Raw genomic sequence first — 20,700 nt, forward strand, 5'->3', positions numbered from 1 at the left:
TCACTATAACTGAAAATTTTTTTAGGAGATCCTCACTTTTCATGTTGGTATTCATTAGTAATCATGATTTATCATTATCTTTAGTTTATCTTGTTGAAAGCCTCGTCCCTGAAGAAGTTAAGTGAAACATGAATATGTTGAAAGAGGCATTCCCTCAATGAAAGTAACAAGATAAGTTATACAATAATCATTTATTGAACAATCACTATAAGAAAAATTCACTATTAAAAAAATACATATACAGTAAAACCTTGGATTGCAAGTGACTTGGTTTGCAAGTGTTTTGAAAGACAAGCAAAACATTTTATTACATTTTAACTTGATATACAAGCAATGTCTTGCAATACAAGTGCATACAGTATACACACATCACAGCTGAGCCGATGGTTCTTCTCTCTCTGATGCTGTAGGAGTGTAGTGACTGCTCTAAATGAGTGACTGTTCTAAATGACTGATGTATTAAAGTTTTTGGGTTGTGGAACGAATCGTTTGAGTTTCCATTATTTCCTATGGAGAAATTCGCTTTGATACATGAGTGCTTTGGATTACAAGCATGGTTTCGGAATGAATTGTGCTCGCAAACCAAGGTTTTACTGTATATTCAGGATCCAAAGATGATAGCAGCTCACACAATTTATGCATGGACAGTGAATGAAGAGCCTGCTCAGGATCCAATGAGACTTTAAGTTAATTTATTAAACAATGGGAATATTATTTTGATGAGGAGTGAAATATATTAAGCAACTGTTTCTGTGTATTACTTCTGAAATATATAGCACAGACCATAGAGAGGGTCATTGCTCTTTATCTGATCTAGTTGTCCCATTGGCTTTAGAATACAACTTGAAAACAGACACATCACAGACCATGCCAAGGGTATGTGACCACATGCCCGAACTCTTTTAAATGACTAAATTATGAAACAAACTCTGTGGCATGATCAGAAAGTTCTAAATTCTTTTATTTCTCATTTGATGGTCTCTTATTCCACCTTGGGTCAATGCTACAGAAAATGCTTTTGGTTCCGAACAGGTTGCCTTTAATGGTTAAGTAGTAAGAACAAGGCTGGTAGTTACATAACAGCTTTTCTATATTCCTGATCCAATTGTTCAGCACATGACCTCAGGCCTTTATAGTGTTCATTATTTGTAGACACAGTGCTTGCGTATGACTGTATACCAAATTGCTGAAATCTGGTATTTGTTGACTTAACATGCTAGCAAATCAAGACTTCTGTTCAGGAGCTTTAAAGAACCCTTCTGTTGACCACTCTAATTAGTACATGGGGGAAGGCTTGTCATGCTTGAGCAGGTAGGAAGCTATAATCAATGCCTAGGCCAGTGTTCTTCAATGCCAAGCCCAGGGCCAATGGCAGACCCTGAAGAAGATCTCTAGGGCAGCCCTCATCATCATTCTGGCTTTTTTTTTTCTGCTGTTCTCTGACTCTCTACCCAAGTTTATGGCAGAAAGGGGGGATCTGGATGAGGGAAAGAGCTGCATGCTTGAAGGAAAAGGCAGTTCTCAATAGATGAAGAGAATATATTTGGAAAAGCCCACCTCCTGGAGAATATACCCAATAAAAAGTGTGAAGGCGGGCTGATGGGGTGGATGTCATTGACACACACTGGTCAGCTGTATTGTGGTCTCACATGGAAGATATCTGGCAGCTCTCCTTTAGTTCTTCTGTATCCAGAGTGGCCCCGACTTCAAAACTAGAGACCACTGGCCCAGGCTGATAAAGCATCCTTAAGCATCAGAAATCCTGACTAATTGGATAATGCTATCACTAAAAGGGAAGCAGAATCCTCTCCGAATCGTTCATAAGTTGGGCCAGTAAAAAGGATCCGATGATAATCAAAATATATCCCTGGGGCAATAGCCCACTGGTTAGTGTAGTGGCCTGAGAACCAGGGGAACTGGATTCAATCCCTACTGCAGCTAACCCTCCATTGCCCCAAGCACAAAATAAGTACTTGTATGTAAACCGCTTTGATTGTAACTACAGAAAAGTCAGTATGTCAAGTCCCTTCCCCTAAATAATAGTATTTGGAGGTTTTTTTAACCTTCATTTCCTAGGAAAAAAGGTTTTTAATTTGGGCCTAAAATGATTTAGTTCTGTTTTCTGTCTACAGAAAAATTCATCAAATATATCTATATGTCATCTGGCCTAGAGAACCAATGAGGAAGAGAACAAAATCTGACTTGGATAACAAGTTTCCTGTAGTCCAGCTTCTAAGGCTGACAGCTGGAATCTACTCTTGCAGTGAATGGGAATAACTGGGCAGACTTGACCCCAAACAACAGTAGTACAATAGTTTCATGAAATCATACACAGCGAACAAATGATTTCATCACAACTCCTCGAAAGCATGGGAAGGCCAACACTGTGATAAATTTTGGTCGTGCTTGGGACAGATAAGTTGAGATGGCAGACACGAGCAAGGGGGAAGCTGATAGCGGGTTCTGTGTGGACATTTCTTAAGCTCATCTGTCAAGGAAATGAATCTCAACTGGGCAGTCTGGATGGGCCATATTACATGCTCTTATTTGCAATGTTGCTATGTTCCTGTGTTAATCGGTCTGTTGACAATGTGCTAAATCCCATCAGATGGGGGAGGGGGTTGGACTGCAATCCTAGATCAGAATAACATATTGAATAACTTTCATTTCACTTGACATTTTCAAAAATCTCTATCATCTGATATAGGACTAATAGCAGGATGGTTGGAGGAGATGACAACAGGAGCTGCCTCTATCCTGGAAGTTCAAGGAACAATTTTTTTAAAGCACATTTATGTCAACATTCATCCCTGATTTGAAGTTTTTTATTTCTTGTAAATGCTGATGAATTGTGGGGAGTCTTCATAGAAAATCTAGTAAAGCCAATGTCCTCACGTTCCAATTGTGTCTTGGGATGTGAAACTAGTGTTCCTTCTTTGTACGCTTAGATTCGGACTATCCAGAAATGTTAAGTTCTACCGAGCAGCGATTACCCAATGAGCGGGAAGAATCTGGACAGCAGCTGATTTCTGATTGACCATCTCGTATTAATTCAAAATGAACATGAAGTTGGTGAAGATGGTGCTTGCCAGCCAACCTTTTAAGACTTAAATACATGAGCCTTTTCCATCAGCAACATAGTTCATACATATTGAAAGAATTTGGACTTCCTGAACCAAATTTCAGGACTCAGTCTGAAAAACTTAGCTATTGGGTTGAAAACGAGTTTCTAATGCAGTAACAGCCTTTCATTAAAGGTAACCACTGGTTTTTATCTCTCTCTTTCAACCCTGAAGCGAATTCATTCCTATGACCTGTAGCTGTTAGAGGTTTAACATGTTTTCAAAGCCATCGTAGGTGAAAGGAGAGAGCTTGGGAACACAGGCTGCGGTTTTTGACACGCACGCCGCTTGGTTGACTTCACAGCTCTCAGCATCCTGGTTGGTGGTGAAGTAGACACCATCATAAGAGTGGATGGAGGGGTCTTCATTGAAATAATTGTAGGGTCTCAAGTAGAAACCAACCCCATTTCCTGCTGTCACTGTGTTGGGAATGTCCTCTGCATGCGGAATGTGAAGGAAGCCAGTAGTTATCCAAGCCACTAGATCCTGGAAAGACAGAGCAGAGCAAGGGCATCACTTATGGTTAAAGGGCAGATGAGAACATCATCATCTCCACATTTAATTATATTTTGGTCCAAGATATCAAGGCCTGTGGAGAACCCAGATTTCCCTAGAACAAATATGATTGCCAGACCAGGCTATAAGTGGGTAAAGTGTTTCTCAGTGGCAACACTGAAGGCAATTAAGACAGTCTGTGGAAAACAATAAACAATGCCAGTAGCATAGTTATAGGTGGGCTCAGGCTCACCCAAAATTGTAGCACCCTTTTTAAGACTGGTAGGTATCCCAGTGCCCTGCCAGCTGAAGAGGGCCTCTTCCGGCAGCTGGAACAATCCTGTACTTTGTAGCCTGCAACTGGAACACTCCTGTATTACTCTCTATGTGCTGCCACCACACTGGCTCCCCCCTCTGCACATGCTCAATTTTTGTATGAGAGGGAGCGGTGTGGCAGTGGTAGAGCATAGAGAATAGTATGGGAATGCTCTGGCTATAGGCTGCAGAGTACAGGATTGCTCCAGCTGCCAGAAGAGGGCCTTTTCAGCTGACAAGGCTTCAAGATCACCACCAGCTCAAGTATTTATTAGTTTGGGGGATGCGGGTAGGGTTGCCAAATTTTACTAAAGTTAAAATCCGGACCCCCCTGGACCCAGGGGAGAGTGTGGCACAGTGGTTAAAGCTACAGCCTCAGCACCCTGAGGTTGTGGGTTCAAACCCATGCTGCTTCTTGTGACCCTGGGCAAGTCACTTAATCGCCCCATTGCTCCAGGTACATTAGATATATTGTGGGCCCACGGGACAGGTAGGGAAAAATATTTGAGTACCTGAATAAATTCATATAAACCATTCTAAGCTCACCTGGAAGAACAGTACGGAAAATTGAATAAATAAAAGTAACACAGATTGTGCAGTAAGCATTTGTCCAGCTACAATTGAAACCTTTAATACCTCCTCCCAGCCGTACTTCTCTTCGCAAAGCCGCAAGCAGCGACTCCTGCATGTGGCCTGCGGCTAACCCGGAAGCCTTCCCTTTGACATCAGAGGATAGGCTTCCGGGTCAGCCGCAAGCTGCAGGTAGGAACTACAACTGTGGCTTTGCGAAGAGAAGTGCAGCTGGGAGGAGGCAGCCAGCCAGCAGATGTAAACATCCACAGGAAGGAGGCACGAATTTGGAATACAGAATGGAGGGAAGGACAACCAGGAGCACATTGGGACATGGAAGGGAGTTGGAGGATCACATTGGGACAGGAAGGGAGGAAGAGGGGCACGGCACAGGAAGGGAGAAGCAGGGTTACGATGAGGACACAGAAGGAAGGAGGGAGCATGAACTTGGGACATAGGATGGAAGAGTGGAGGGAGTGAGGGAAAGAGATGCTGGTAGGGAGGGAATGGAAAGGGAGAATTGTTCGGCATGGGTGTTTGAGTGAGAGGGAAAGAGAGATGGTGCCCATGGGGAAATGAAGATAGAGGAAAATTGTTGGGCATAGGAAGGGAGAGAGAATTAATGGACATGGGTAGGAGAGGTGTGAGGCACAGATGCATGGGGAAGAGAGAGATGAGAGGGAGAAATGTTGGATGTGGTGGTGGAGAGGGAAACAGTGGGATGGATGAAGAACGAAAGTAAGGGTAAACCTCTTATCTATTTAAACTACAGTACTTTGTTTTGAGGACTGTTTCTTTAATGTTTTTATAGACTGTGTACTGTACAGAATCCAAGTTACGTACAAATTCAGCTTAAGAATGGTTAAAAAAAAAAAACGGAACCCTTTCTTAACCCGGGGACTGCCTGTAATACAAAATGCAGTGGAAAGAGTTTTAATGGGAGCAAATACATTTGTTGCAATGACTCCAGTTGGAAGCAATTACATTGGCTACCAACAGAATGGAAGATAGAATAGAAAATATTGATGGTAGTGCATTGAGTTTTGTGTGGTCAGGTGCCATTATATTTATAGCAAGCATTATCTGTGCATATACCAAGAAGGAAGTTAAAGTTTGAAACTGCTACATGTCTAAAAATTGATACTGTCTGATATGTGACAACAGGTCAGTCAGCATTTATGTGGAATATGTTACCAGGAACTCTCCATTTATGTAAAGGTATTTATTTGTTTCATAAACTGGTTAAAACTCACTTGTTTTTATAAATGTAGTGGTTAGAGTGGCTTATGGGCCTGGGGCCTCCTCTCTATGGTTCACCAGGCTACGTAAGACACCTCTGTGATGCTCTACTAGGCTTTCCCATACCAGGTGCTGCTGTTCTAGAGACAGGTATGTACTCTTTCATTCAGATTTGGGGGGGGTGGGGGGTCAGTGACCTCTGGGGGAGTGTGTGTGTGTGAGGGTCATTACTTAATCCCTCCAGCGGTCATCTGGTCAGGTAGGGATCCTTTTTTGGCATTTAGACTTCCGGAGCTAGACCTGTTTTAAAAGCATCCAAGTCCCATCCTGGATGTCTTGGGAAAGGTTTGATTATCGCCGCAAGAAGTCCAAATCTAAGCACGACCATATGCCACCCATAACATGCCTCTAACACTCCCCCTTTTGAATTTTGGAAGCACAGCAGCTAGAAAGCCTAGCGAGATGTCCAGAAAGTCGGTTTTGACAATCAGCACTTGGGCGTTTTGGCGATGAAGACATCCACGTGAAAGTGTATGCCATTTTTTGGATGTCGTTTATTTTTTTTGAAAATGAGTCCCAAAGTGAGGTAAGAGCATCACATTTCAAAACTCCTCCATCATGTTTGGAATAAGGCTCTCGAGTAATGTCCAATCTAGTCAACTATTCAGTGGCTGTTCACAGCTGGGACAGCGCTATAGGATTCTAAGAAATTCCCTTTCATCTCAGGTAAGCCATATTGGGTCAGACCAATGGTCCACCTAGCCCACTATCCTATTTCCACAATGGCCAATCCAGGTCACATGTACCTGGCAGAAACCCGAATAGTAGCCAACATTGCACACTACCAATCCCCCGGTGCCTGTCTCAATAGCAGACTATTAACTTTTCCTCCAGGAACTTGTCAAAACCTTTTTAAAACATTAACCACTGTTACCACATTCTCTGGCAACGAGTTCCAGAGCTTAACTATTCTTTGAGGGGAAAAAAAAATTCCTCCTATTGGTTTTAAAAGTATTTCCCTGTAAGTTCGAGAGTCCCCAAGTCTTTGTAATTTTTGACGGAGTGAAAAATCGATCCACTTGTACCCGTTCTACTCCACTCAGGATTTTGTAGACGTCAATCATATCTCCCCTCAGCTGTCTCTTTTCCAAGCTGAAGAGCCCTAACCTTTTTAGTCTTTCCTCATACAAGAGGAGTTCCATCCCCTTTATCATCTTAGTTGCTCCTCTTTGAACCTTTTCTAATTCCGCTATATCTTTTTTAGAGAGGATTTGGTACCATACCTTAATTGGATGGTTGTTTCTGAGGTTGGTAGCAATAGAAGATCATCCCAATAGCTCAATGACAGTACTGCATAGATGTCTGTTCTGTGGGTGCTTGAGCACCCTCAGTATTGAAGGAAATCCTTCACTGTGTCTGGGGAAGTGTTAATTTGTGCCAAGTTTAGCACTCACAATTGTTTTGCAAAGTTAGCTCATATGCTACACACTACTACTACTACCACTACTACTACTACTACTACTACTAGTAGTAGTAGTAGTAGTAGTAGTAGTAGTAGTAAATGTTTAATAAATTATTTCTATAGTGCTACCAGATGTACGAAGCGCTGCACAGCGTCACTAAGAAGACAGTCCCTGCTCAAAGAGCTTACAATCTAATCAGGCAAGACAGACAAACAGGATGTCATGGATACAGTTAAGGAGAACGGTTAATTGTGTGGAAGTGTCCAGAGTCAATTGCTGGATCACGTCTTTCTCTGGTTCAGATGGGACCAGGAACACCGCAGAGGCAAGGACCACAGAGCCTAAGGGATGGAAACACCTAGCATCTAAATTTAAGGCTCCCGATTGCTGCGATATAAAATAAAGCAGACATGATCCCTGGATAGCTACAAATGAAGGCTCAGAGTGAGCTATACTTGTACAAAAGAGCAGTAGGAAACCACTGGAAGAGATCAATAAATGAGCATTAAACTGACCTCGTTCTTGATGGACTCGTTGTCAATGAAGTCACTAAATCGCACTGATGGAGTCCAAGGATCATTCTGATTGTAGGCACTTCCACTTTGAGATTCCTCATCCTTACGCTTTGTGACTGCCAGCTTGTACCTATAAACATGAGAAACAGTTGATAATTCTGGAGCACACTGTGACATCATCAGCCATTGTTAAAACTGCCCTGTCATTGGTTAGCATCTCACGGAAGCCTGAAGGATTCCAGCATGGGACAATGATTCAGGAAATGTTCTGGAACATGCTTTCAAGACTCCTCCTGGCTGCAGTGGCAGGATGGAGAAGCGAAGATTTAAAGAGGTACAAGGAGAAGAGAGGGTATGAGTGTGGCGAGGGGAAGGAGCCGGGTAGGGGTGGGGGCCACTGCCCCGTCACCTCCTACCCTCGTTACATCACTGGACCTGCCACTGAGTTTTATGCTTCTCAACTGAGTTCTTGGGTCACACCCGGTCAGTTAGGGTTTTCAGGATATCCACAATACCAAGGAGGCATCTCATGCATATTCAGTGGATATCCTGAAAACCCAATTAGCTGGGTGTGCCTTGAAGACTGGAATGAGAAGCACCGTGCCAGATCATGGGAAATATACACAGAGAACACCCCGCACAAATGTCATTAACCAGAATTTGTTGTATCCTTCAATGGTTCATCGACAATGAGACAAGAGTTATTGACAGTGTTGGCAATTGTTTGGAAAGACAGAAGTACTGTATATGGTAGCAGAGTGGGTAATAATTTATGTTCATTCAGTCATCACATTGAGTTTTCTTGGCAATGAATTGTATGTCTTCATGTGACAGTTCTCTGGCCTCCCGATGTATGCTGGGAAAAAAAAAAGGGGGGGGGGATTTAAGAATGGTGGTAGCAGAAGCCGAGGTATTAGCAGCAAGTTTGTCAGCTGGCAGCAGCCGGTTTTGGGAGCTCAGCCATGTTTGGGAGTCAACAGTGAGGTGATTGTCATTTATTTTATAGTTTTGCACAGTTATAAAGAAGGTTCTATTATAATATGGGTGTAAGTAGATTCTCGTATTTTTGGTTTTTTAGCGTCCCCTCCTGAGGAAGCAGTCACATGCCGAAACTCAAGTCAAAGGGGTGGGGGGCGGTTCAAAAAGAACAACAATTAGTAACACATTGAATTAGTACACGGAACTAGAGAAAGAAGCCGCCTCACAGCAGCAACATAAGATAAGTAGCACTTTTTTTTCCAAAAAAATAAAAAGTAAAGCAACCAAAGTTGAGGCGGAGGTTACCTGATGGTACTATGATGGTCCCGTGACAACCGGGTCTGAGCACATCATTACAAATTGATTAAATTTATAAAAACGATTAATCAAATCTAATCTAATCCTTAGGTTTGTAGACCGCATCATCTCCACGTTCGTAGAGCTCGACGCGGTTTACAGTAGGAGAAATAGGAAGGAACTACAACAGAGGGTTAGAGGTAGAAGTGTGAAGAAAATTTAGAGGACTTGGGATGCCAAGTTATAAGAGTTTCTTTGATTCCTAAGTTGGGGGGAGACTTACATTTTTTGAGAAAAGCCAGGTTTTCAGATGTTTGCGGAAAACTTGGAGAGAGCTCAAATTCCGAAGAGGGGAGGTAAGGTTGTTCCAGAGCTCAGTGATTTTGAAGTGAAGGGAGGTCCCTAGCTTTCCTGTGTGGGAAATGCCTTTTAGTGAGGGGAAGGATAGTTTTAATTTGTGGGAGGATCTGGTGGTATTAGGGTTTGAGGAATTCCAAGAAAGAGGGATAAAGGGAGGGAGGATACCATATAGGATTTTGAAAGTTAAACAGGCGCATTTATAGTGGACCCTGGCGATTATCGGAAGCCGGTGGAGCTTGGCCAGGAGCGGGGAGACATGGTCAAATTTACTTTTAGCGAAGATGAGCTTGGCCGCGGCAATTTGAATCCGTTGGAGTCTGTGGAGGTTTTTCTTAGTTAGGCTTAAGTAGATAGAGTTGCAATAGTCCAATCTGGAGAGGCTTTAAAAAGCAGGAATCCTGTGATAGAGGTTTGAGTAGTGAATTAGTTAATTTTCTGTGCAGCCCACTAGGGATAGTACTGACATTCATGTGGCCCTCTGAATAGAAAGATTACCTGCCATCTTATTAGCTGCTCCCATGATTGGCATCCCATTAAATTCTGCCAGAAGTCACCAAGGGCTAGATTCACTAACCTCAATTGCATGGCCGATCCGTGGCCGATCCCTGCAGGCCCGACGAACTCCCAAAACAAAAACATTTAAATGAGAGCGATCGGAGGAACACCCCCCTCCGACTGCACGGATCACTAGTGTGTGATCCCGACACCAGCGCACACCATCTGTAGATGGTCAGTGCATGTGTCTAAGACACATCTGAGCTGCGACTTTTTTTTTTTTACTTACTAGCCCAGCGAGCCCATGGTTTTAACCTGCTTTAAGCCCACAGGTTAAAACCTTGGGCTCGCAGTGCGGGGAAGGGCAGGAGAGATTCGGGAGAGAGAGATAAATATTGTCGGGGCTGGGCATGCAGAGAGCAGGGCGGCAATGGAGCTGGAGAGTCGGAAAGGACGTTTGCAACTGGTCCCCAGCAGTTGCTTCTTGGGTTGATCAGCCAGCCCAGTCGGTTTGCAAGATTTCTTTAGTGAATCGGGTCCCTGCCTACTTTGCACGCCGTTTCCCTCATTTGCATGCGTGGATCGGAATCGGATCGGCAGAGAGGTAAGTGAATCAGGCCGGAGTAAAATCGGGTCGCAAACCAATCAGTACACGATCAGTTTGCTTAGTGAATCTAGCCCTCATAAATATTGGAGAGAGGTACCCTAGCGAAATGCTCCCAACAAGACTAAGAATTGGGGGCGGCCCATCTATTATATTTTTACCAAAGTCTTTTACCTGGCCCAGTTCATTGAATTCTCAATGGCACTTGATTCTGGCAGATAGTCTCCAGCAAAGCTGACGATCTGGATTCTGTACGAACGTTCGTGGCCCCATTTGTTCTTCTGGTCGCTCGCAAACTGGATGTATCTGGGCATCGCAGCGTGGAGCCTGAAAGCAGTTTGGTTCTCGTTATCCAGAACCACTTTTGTGATCTTGGGTCTCTGGATTTTCATCTTAGGATTCCAGGGCGCCTCCACAGACTCAAAGGTCATGTCGTGCCCCACCACAGAATTTCTTGGGCCTGGAAGACAACAGCAAAGGCTTAGGATGCTACGCGGGCAAAGTAAAAGCAGAAATCATAAATCCAAAACCTAATACTCTCTTGAGCAGTTCATTGTGTCACAATCTGAGATCAAATTAAAACAGCCCAATAAAATCCAGGTGTTAACCCTTTCAGGACCATAAGGATCGTAGGCCAATTTTTGTGGTTTTGACGACATTTTTATGGTAAAAAGGGCTTGCAGATGCCAAAAAATTGATTTTTTTTGTGAAACATCATTATTTTTTTTAAAAAAAATCACACTTCTGGCTTATGGACAGTGTGGCAAGTGAATCTTCTCGTCAATCTGGCAACGACGCTAATGAATGAATGTCGGAACCAGTTTGTTTACATAAAGGCAGTATCATATGGAATCCGTACATATCAAATTTAGAACTGTAGACTATCCCAATCAAAATTTATAGGATTTTAAAGTTATGGGACAAATAGGTCCCTTGGTCCTGAAAGGGTTAATAATGACATCTTGTTTTTTATTTATTTATTCAATTTTCTATACCATTCTCCCAGAGGAGCTTAGAACGGTTTACATTAATTTATTCAGGTACTCAAGCATTTATGGCGTCCCTGCTCCATTGCTCAATGAATAGATACAGGAAGCAGCCCAAAAGTAGGAAACTTGTACATATGAGAAAATGAGTAACTCAAATTACGGTTCACTGTTCAATAAAATTAGTTCCAATACCATTTTGCTTTGCAGCGTTTGACTTAGTTTTTTCCCCCCAAATGTCATTATTCTGTTAGTTTCCAGCTCAATCATAACTAGCCTCTGTTGGCCTCTGGTCCCATGAGCTTTGGTTTATAACTAACCATAGAGTTGTGTCCCCAGTTGTACAAGGGATCTTGAAAACACTATTTGTTAAATATCTCTAAAGCACATTACGTCACTTTTCCACAGGTGAGCCGACTTGCCTGACTGACTAGTCACAGGACATTCCATGACACGCCCTGGTACCACTTCTTCCACCCCAACCGTTTTCCCCGAAAATATGAAAGTGCGGAAACGTTTTGAAGACCCCTCGTATATCACTTTCCCGTTTCACCTAGCCCAGCCATCATAGCAACAGTCCTCTGTCAGGAACCAGACGTCAGTAACATAGTAAATGACAGCAGATAAAGACCCAAATGGTCCATCCAGTCTGCCCTTCCCGATTCAATTTAAATTTGTTAAAATTTTTTTTTTTTCGAAACGTCTTGAGTGCGTAGAACCATCTGTACCCATGTAATAATTAGATCTCTTCTACTCTTATCGTTAATCATGGATCCCAATTTGTTTATTTTTCTTTTTATATTTTGATTTATTTTCAGGTTTGAAAGTAAATAATAATATTATGTTTTCTTGATCTCACTTTCTGTACAAGATGATATGCTTGATAATAATGTGTAAATTTTATAAACAAATTAAAAAAAAAATGTGTTAAATTTTTTCTTCTTAGCTATTTCTGGGCAAGAATCCAAAGCTCTACCCGGTACTGTGCTTGGGTTCCAACTGCCAAAATCTCAGTCAAAACTCACTCCAGTCCATCTACACCAGTGGTCTCAAAATCGCGGCCCGGGGGCCCAATGACCTGTTTTGTGTGCATTTTTCTTTTGGACTTTTAGTTTTTTGAAAATGGTTCTAAAAGATAGACTCAGTAAGCTCAAAAACATCTAGAAAATGGTCATTTTCAAAACCAAAAGTTAGACCTCCATTTAAAAAAAAAAAAAAAATTTGAAAATGGTCATTTTCTCTACTGGATTTTTGGATGTTTTGTCCATACTCAGACTTGGACATCACATCAAAAATGCCCCTCCACGTCATACTGGGGGTATTTCTCTACAGGTCCCCACAAGTTTGGCACTAGGTTACTGCATGCTATGCGAAAATTATATATCGACAATTATGCATGTATTGCTGTTCTAGAATGCTAGTGTTGAACCCCTACTGGTCCAGGTACAAAATAAGTGCCTGTGTATAATATGTGAAATAACCACAGAAATGAGGTATAGTAAATCCCATCCCCCTTCCCTTTCCCTAGTCAGCATTTACATACCAAGGTTTAGGCCCGGCTGCTTATACTGTGTCAATGGCTGGTGTAAATGTCCAAAATTAAATATTACAGTTGCACATGTAAATGTTGCTGTTCTAAAACCGTGGAGGGGCGTAATAATACAGGAACTCATTTCCCATCTCGTCCCCACAAGTTCTTTTCCTGCCCCTGCCCCATTCCTGTAAACTCCGTCCTCATCTGCACAACCCTCAAACACTTTAGAATCATAAGTGGCAACATTTTAGAACTCAGACTGTGATGTCATAATGCCTCATTCCACCAATGCCTAAGCTCCGTCCTCATCTGCACAAGCCTCAGACACTTTAAAATCCTAAGTAGCAGCAATCTAGAGCTCAGATTGTGATGTCATAATGCCTCATTCCACCAATGCCTAAGCTCCGTCCTCATCTGCACAAGCCTCAGACACTTTAAAATGCTAAGTAGCAACATTCTAGAGCTCAGATTGTGATGTCATAATGCCTCATTCCACCAATGCCTAAGCTCCGTCCACATCTGCACAAGCCTCAAACCCTTTAAAATCCTAAGTAGCAACATTCTAGAGCTCCGATTGTGATGTCATAATGCCTCATTCCACCAATGCCTAAGCTCCGTCCTCATCTGCACAAGCCTCAAACATTTTAAAATCATAAGTGTCCGAGGCTTGCACAGTTAAGGCTGAGCTTACAGGAATGGGACAGGGACAGCAACAAAACTCACGGGGATGGAACAGGGAAATTGAGTTCCTGCGGGGACGAGGACAAATTTGTCCCCGTGTCATTCTCTATCTGTATGGTCTTGAATGGCATCAATGTGCTCTCAGCTGAGAAGTCCCGCAAAGCCCTTCCCTTTATTTAGCTATACTAAAACAATGTTTCATCAAGAGTATGTGGTTCTCCCTGACTCTTTTGGAGACGGATTTTCTTGATCTTTCTTCCCTCTTGCTGGGATGAGTTGACACAGGTCACCCACCAGCTGAAAGCTAGAGAAAGTGTCCTCTATGACATAACCCACTGTCATTCCTGGCCCAGCAGGACTCTCGTTGCTCCAGCTCCCTCCAAGACCCCCCTCCTCGGAACTTATTTACCCGACCCACCACCAGCCTTGTTTAGATGAAAGTTTGAGCATGGATCTTGTTTTACAAGCAAAATAAACAATGCTTATCAGAAAATCAAATTAAAAATTAAAAAAACCAAGAAAAAAAAAAATCAAACATGCTAGCAACCATAAAGAAAATAATTATGCAAAAGATAGTCCCCTAATTTATAGGATCCAACAGAAATTACAGAGAGTAATTAGTCAGAAAACAAAAACAAAAGTATCAAGAAAAAGGCAAAATATGTTTCCTGTTTCTTATATCTAAAATCTAATGCAGAGGTTCAACAACCAGCCACAAAGGAAACGTTATTATCTAGAAAATATTTAAGTTACATATCACAAATCATTTAAGCTATATATCACACATCTTGAAATCTTACCAAACATTTTACAGGAAATTGTACAAAAACTTCTACATTATTTTGTAATACTGGCAGGCAGAGAGCAGAAAACTCTTATGTCTTTGCTGAATCTCTCTACCCCCCTCAAGAAAATACCACAGTTTTTGGCTCTTATACAAAATTAGGATCTTTTCCAGATAAGGGAAAAAGTGGACGCGCCGAAAGTTAAGCCCCACCACCTTTTGCAGGCGCACGCAACCTTAACCAGTGAAGTTCTCAGCACAACGCCGATGTGTATAAAGTAAAGGGAGGGGATAACCCCCCCACGCCCCCCCCCCCCGTCGGAGCACCCAAAAAAGATGATAAAAAAGAGGATATGAAACTTAACATGATCAAAAAATAGGATAAACTGTCGACCATTTTTTTTAAGGGCTCCAACGGGGAGGTGTGGGGGGGAACCCCCCCACTTTACTTTCTACAGATCGCGCCTCTTTTTTATCATTTTTTTGGGGTGGCGGGGGTTAACTTTTTGGCGGGGCTTATCTGGAAAAGATCCCAAAATTATTCTATTCTTGAAAAACAGACAAAACATTAGCCAGCTAATGTTCAAAGCAAGTTAACCAACTGGGAACGGCCACCAACTAGTTAACTCGCTTGTTCACAGCTTTCCAGTAGTGCCAGTGAAAATGACCGGTTAGCGCTGAACTTCAAGCTGGCTAAATCGGGACCATCTGCCAGGTTTAGCAGATAGCAGAGTTACTCACCTGTAGCAGGTATTCTCTGATGATAAGCAGAACCTAACGGATGTAGCGGTATATAAGAAATAAATTACATTACATTACATTACATTACATAAGCAGGCATACTGGTTCAAACTGGTTTAGCAACGATCGTTAAATGCACGGTGAGTTTAGTGCACCCAGGTCTAAAAACCTTTCGCGTCAACAGTCCCTCTTTGTGGAATGGCCTCCCTCTAAACTGCACCTTGAACACTCTCTGGACAGATTCAAATCAAGACTGAAGACATTGCTTTTTGCAAATGCCTTTGGCTCCGATCTCTAATGCAGTTGCATCCCTCTGCATGTGAGAAAGCAGCACTGTCTCCAGACCTACTATGGTAACCTACCCTCGCCTCCTTCCTTTCCTTCTCTCTGTCATATCTAACATTGTAGGGGGTCTGTACAAGCTAGTGCATAATGTTTGGCTAACTTCCACAAGCATTATGTTCAGAAATTCAATGCCAGGCCATGTTCAGACTTCGGCATTTGATTTCCAGGTTTACAGAACAATCTAAGCATACCTGGTTAAGTGTAGTTACCATATGGCTCCAGAAAAAGGAGGACAGACTGAGAGGGTCACAAGAGAGCAATGGGGAATATGAACCCACAACTTTACATTTCAATACCTATGTAATGTAAATATGCATGAGTTGAGTCTCTGCCATTTGAAAGGAAGCTCTGCAATGAGAGGGCATAGGATGAAGTTAAGAGGTGATAGGCTCAGGAGTAATCTAAGGAAATACTTTTTTACAGAAAGGGTGGTAGATGCGTGGAACAGTCTCCCGGAAGAGGTGTGTCTGAATTCAAAAGGGCCTGGGATAGGCACGTGGGATCTCTTAGAGAGTGGAAGAGATAATGGTTCTCCTAGGACAAGCAGGATGAGTCAGCCACATGTGGCTGACTATCCTGCTGTCCACGGAGAACCTACGTTACAGGTAAGTAACTACACTTTACTACAGATAGGCAGACTATTTAGATGGGCCATTTGGCCTTTATCATGTTTCTGTGTTTCAAACTTCAGGGTGCTGAGACTATAGCTCTAACCACTGCACCAAACTCGCCCTTTTGGTGGAACTAACCAGTTGAATTAGCCCCAATCAAGCGATTTAAATGGCTAGAAGCTGTTTCTGGCCAGTTAATTCACTTTGGATATAAGAACATAAGAATTGCCGCTGCAGGGTCAGACCAGTGGTCCATCCTGCCCAGCAGTCCGCTCACGCGGCGGCCCCTAGGTCAAGACCAGTGCTCCAAATGAGTCCGGTCTCACTAGTTTAGCATGAACTTCTCCAACTTTGTCTTGAAACCCTGGAGGGTGTTTTCCCCTATAACAATGTATGCTTAATCTAGGTTGTAAGCTGCCCCAAAAGGATTCTCTAGGTGCAGTATATCAAACCTGAATAAAACCTGAAACTTGAAAAGTGAAATTTAGAAATAGACCTCATGTACAGCTTTCAGATAAATAGGGTGTTTGTCGTTAATGATTATGTTTTATCTGTATTAATTTTGGATTAAGTGGGAAATAAATGGTTTAATTAAAGCAGCCAAAAAAAATATTCCTGAAACCTGTTAAATGAACTTGAGCAGTAGTTCCTAAACTTGTCCAGAGGTCTCCTCAGACAATCAGGTTTTCAGGATATCCCAATGAATATTCATGAGAGATTTGTCGACAGACAGGGAATTATGCTCGAGTACCTGAATAAATTCATGTAAACCGTTCTGAGCTCCTCTGGGAGAACGCAGTGCCGTAGTAAGGGATGGGGCAAGGGGGGGGGAGGGGCAGACCGCTTCAGATGGCGTCTTGGTGAGGGTGCCAGCACCTCTCCATTCCCATGCCACACTTGCGCCCTCCCTTCCTCACCTCTTTAAATCTTTGCCAGCATGCACAACTACTCTGGCCCGCTGCTTACGCCAGACTGGCTCCCTCCGAAATCACTTCTGGGTTGTGGGTCAGGAAGTGGCATCAGAGGGTAAACCAATGCCGATATGAGTAATTGCTTGTGCTGGCAAAGACTTAAGGAGGTACCGTGAGGGCGCGAGTGTGGTGATGGGGCATGGAAGGAGCCCGGGGTCAGAGAGGAGGACACGGAGGAGCGCCACTGCCCTAAGCGCCTCCTACCCTTGTTACGCCATTGGGAGAACAGTCTAGAAAATTGAACGACTGCTTTCTGTGATTTATGGGAGAGTGCGAGTCTTTCAATATTTGAAAGCTAAGGAGACTCATTGAAAATCGTTTTGCTATCAATGAATTTTCATTTACATTTTAGCAAGAGAGATTTAAAATGAGGGGTTTCTTTTTGTGTGTATTGACCAGACTATTTAAAGTAGACTGGAGCTAAAGCTCAGATGTACGGTAGGCTTAAAATATACTTCTATAAACATACTTTTTCCATCATTCTTTGTTTGTCATTTGTTTTTCATTTCTTTAATTTTCTCCAGGGTTGTTTGTATGTGTGTGTCTGTTTGTCATCTGTGTTCCTGTGGTTTTTGGTGTATAAAGTCTAACATATGAGCAACCGAGGCCACCCCAGCTCCACAACATTAACCATTTTTATCCTACTGTCATTTCTCCCCATAAAAATCAAAAGGCTATTGCCTTAATAAGATTACATTCATGAGTAATAGGGACTCCTAGTGATAGTTTTTAAGAAAATACAAAAAAGGGAAGGATAAAAACAAAGCAATAGAAATTGTTAGAAATAATGTAGGTGGTATGGATGTAAAAGACACAGGCACCCATGTTTAATAACTCCAAAATACCACCAGAAGCAGGCATTATTTTCTGCATGAGCTTCCACAGTCTGGGGCTCACCGGGAATCTACATCCTGCTACTTTTTCTTTCTTGGGGTTACACTTTTGGTGTTGGGAAGATTAAACAAATCGTCGGTGAAAATAAAGGGCTGGTGGGAGTACCCTTACTCCTTCTGTGACCTTGGGCAAATCACCTCCTCACACTTCCAAATATCACAAAGCTGTTTTGGGTTTTTTTTTCCTTAAAAAAGACAAAAGCTTCTATCTTTAATTACTTGGTACTGAATAATTCAAGGCACTGCAGCTGCATTCCTGTAGCCTCCAGCATGGCTGAGATGCTAGTTCGCTTATTGAGTGAGGAAAAATACATAAGCCTCAGCTCAGCACTTTTGCTACCTAACTTCAGAATATATATATATAAAAAACACACCTCCCTGCAAAGCCTGTACAGTATGAGAAGCTAGTCATCAGGCATTTAAGCTTTGGAATTAAAATGTTCCATGCATCTACTGTAGATGTGAATGTATTCTTGTGTGGTTAGAAGCTACATAAACCCCCCCACCCAAAAAAATTCCACCACAGAACAATTTCCATTTCCACACTGGAATATAAGTTTTTACATAGTCCTTGAAATAAAAGATTACCAAATGAAGCCTAGGATAATCCTGTATATGACTCAGCAAATGAAAATCAGAGGTATTGAATTGATAACTGATGGCTAGCTTCAATGTTTACTCCCCAGCCTTCATTGCCCCCCCCCCAAAAAAAAAAAAAAGTTACTTTCAACAAGTATATTGAGTGAAATGGCATGGTGACAGGGTTAATCCACTTTCCAAGGTAATATATAGAAATAAAACAAAAACCAAAGGAAATAAGGTACTACCTTTTTTATTGGACAAACTCAATGCATTTTATGATGAGCTTTTGAAGGCAACCATCTTCTGATCTAAAGAAGAAGGGTTACCTTCAAAAGTTCATCATAAAATGCACTGAGTTTGTCCAATAAAAAAGGTAGTACCTTATTTTCTTTGGTTTTTGTTTTATTTCTATATATTAACAAGTATATAAAATATTGTCTACCCGGGCAGTTCCTTAATACTTGAAGAACCTCAAGTGAATGACCTTACCTCCAACATCTAAGTCCACTTTGTAGTTGAGGAAATGAGTGTGGATCGTACCCAGGGTGTGCGCTCCAACTCTATTTCCGTAGTCTGTCCCATTGCCAAAGAAAAATGATGAAATTATGTATCCTGTAGCATGAACTTTGGATTCAATTGCTCCATTGCTGTAGAAGATAAAGTCAAACACATAGTCATAATTTCCCAGGGTAGAAATAGATCTAACAACTAGCACGGTGTTGGGTAGCCCTCCGTAATACATAGAATGAAAGTTGGAATAATGGCGTCTTAAAGGCAAGCCAGAGTTGTGTTCAAAAATGCAGATGGAGTTTTTCAACTTCTCTGACTTTTCAGACTCCATTAGGTGATTTGTGTCCACATAGGTAGCTGTGTAGGGGCAGTCAATCCCTTTGACCATCTGAAATGCAAATCTTCCAATACCAAAACTCCCATCCATGTATCTAGTTAACATGCCACCAGGAGCATTTGACCCATACACAGAGATTGCTTCTTGGAGGCTAAGTTCATAAACAATCCTTTCTCCCTTAAATCTAATGTCAAAGAGACGTAATCCCGTATTCACACTGATGCCAAAGGCAAACCTCCAGGACTGGAAAAGCACTTGGTTCTTCTTGACACTATAACGTGGACCATGGGGCTCATATTGCAAAGGAATGGCTGTTGAGGAAGCTTTTGGAGGTTTCATGGATGCTAAATTTGTCTCTGGTGTAACTTTCTTCATTTTCACCACAGGTAAATTGCCCATGTTGTACATCTGTTCCAGATGAGTCATGTTACTGAAGTACATACCATTGTAAAATACCTTTGAAGTTCTCCACTGGGAAATATTTAGGCTCTTATGGTCCACCAGAATCTCCAGGCCCACTGGAAGGAGGAAGAAACCAGACCCTGGTGGATTCTGGAATATAACAAACCATGTGAGACGGTCTCCCGACTGGGATCCCCTGGGAGCAGTTGTGAGGCCAGCAAAGTCATCATCATTGATATAACCTAAAACATCTCTCATAAATTTGCTGGCCTTTGGGAACACTTCATTCCTCATAAAAGAATACAATTGTCCATACTCATTCTTAATAACTGGACGGCGGTGATAAGGCAGCTTGGCTTTGTATTTCTTCAATGTGATATCCTTGTAGTAGGTTGGCTTGGGGAGAGGGCCAACTACGAACTCTGTAATATTGGGATCTGAGTGGTTACCAAAGAAAACCACAGCCAGTGCCTCCCTCTTGGGCTTGGGTTTACCTTTGTCTAAGTAGTCCAGTACCTCTTCCTTTTTAGGAATCTGAACATCTATAGAATAGATGATGTTGTCAGAAGGGTTTGCAATATCAGCATCAACAAAATCCACTCTGAGCTCTTTCTTGAGGTAGCTCACCACCTGGGAGAACTCGTCCGGCGTCAAGTCAGCGAAGACCAAGCTCTGGTCATCATGCTTTGCCTGCAGGTCATTGATTGCTGGAGGTCCACAACTTTTTGCTTTGCCTGAGCCAGACAACAGGAGACAAGTTAAGACAACAATGACGGCCAAAAGTAAGACTAGAAGGACAAGCACAATTTTTAAATTCATTTTTGGTCGCTTGCAGCTTATGATCTATGAAGCTCTCGGTGTGCCACCCTA

The 20,700-nt window shown here is 42.3% G+C and overlaps 1 protein-coding gene across 1 annotated transcript; it reads right to left on the bottom strand.

Moving 5' to 3' along the window:
• Nucleotides 1-932: 932 nt before the first annotated feature.
• Nucleotides 933-20,700, bottom strand: LOC117347623 (membrane primary amine oxidase-like). Its single transcript, XM_033918775.1, has 4 exons — nt 19,071-20,700; nt 10,628-10,913; nt 7,720-7,849; nt 933-3,608 (listed from the first exon to the last, which is right to left on the bottom strand). Exons 1-4 carry the CDS (start codon nt 20,647-20,649, stop codon nt 3,324-3,326), a joined length of 2,280 nt encoding a protein of 759 aa, XP_033774666.1. The 5' UTR covers nt 20,650-20,700; the 3' UTR covers nt 933-3,323.

The sequence above is a fragment of the Geotrypetes seraphini genome, chromosome 13 (assembly GCF_902459505.1).
Source record: "Geotrypetes seraphini chromosome 13, aGeoSer1.1, whole genome shotgun sequence".
NCBI lineage: Eukaryota > Metazoa > Chordata > Amphibia > Gymnophiona > Dermophiidae > Geotrypetes > Geotrypetes seraphini.

Bases quoted from the DNA above. Each gene is read 5' to 3' on its own strand.
- LOC117347623 (XM_033918775.1), bottom strand. From the start codon at position 20,649: ATGAATTTAAAAATTGTGCTTGTCCTTCTAGTCTTACTTTTGGCCGTC. The intron at 10,914-19,070 runs GTAAGGTCATTC...GTTGTCTTCCAG, and splicing joins AGTGGACTTAGATGTTGGAG to GCCCAAGAAATTCTGTGGTG. The intron at 7,850-10,627 runs GTAAAAGACTTT...TCATGTTTATAG, and splicing joins AATTCAATGAACTGGGCCAG to GTACAAGCTGGCAGTCACAA.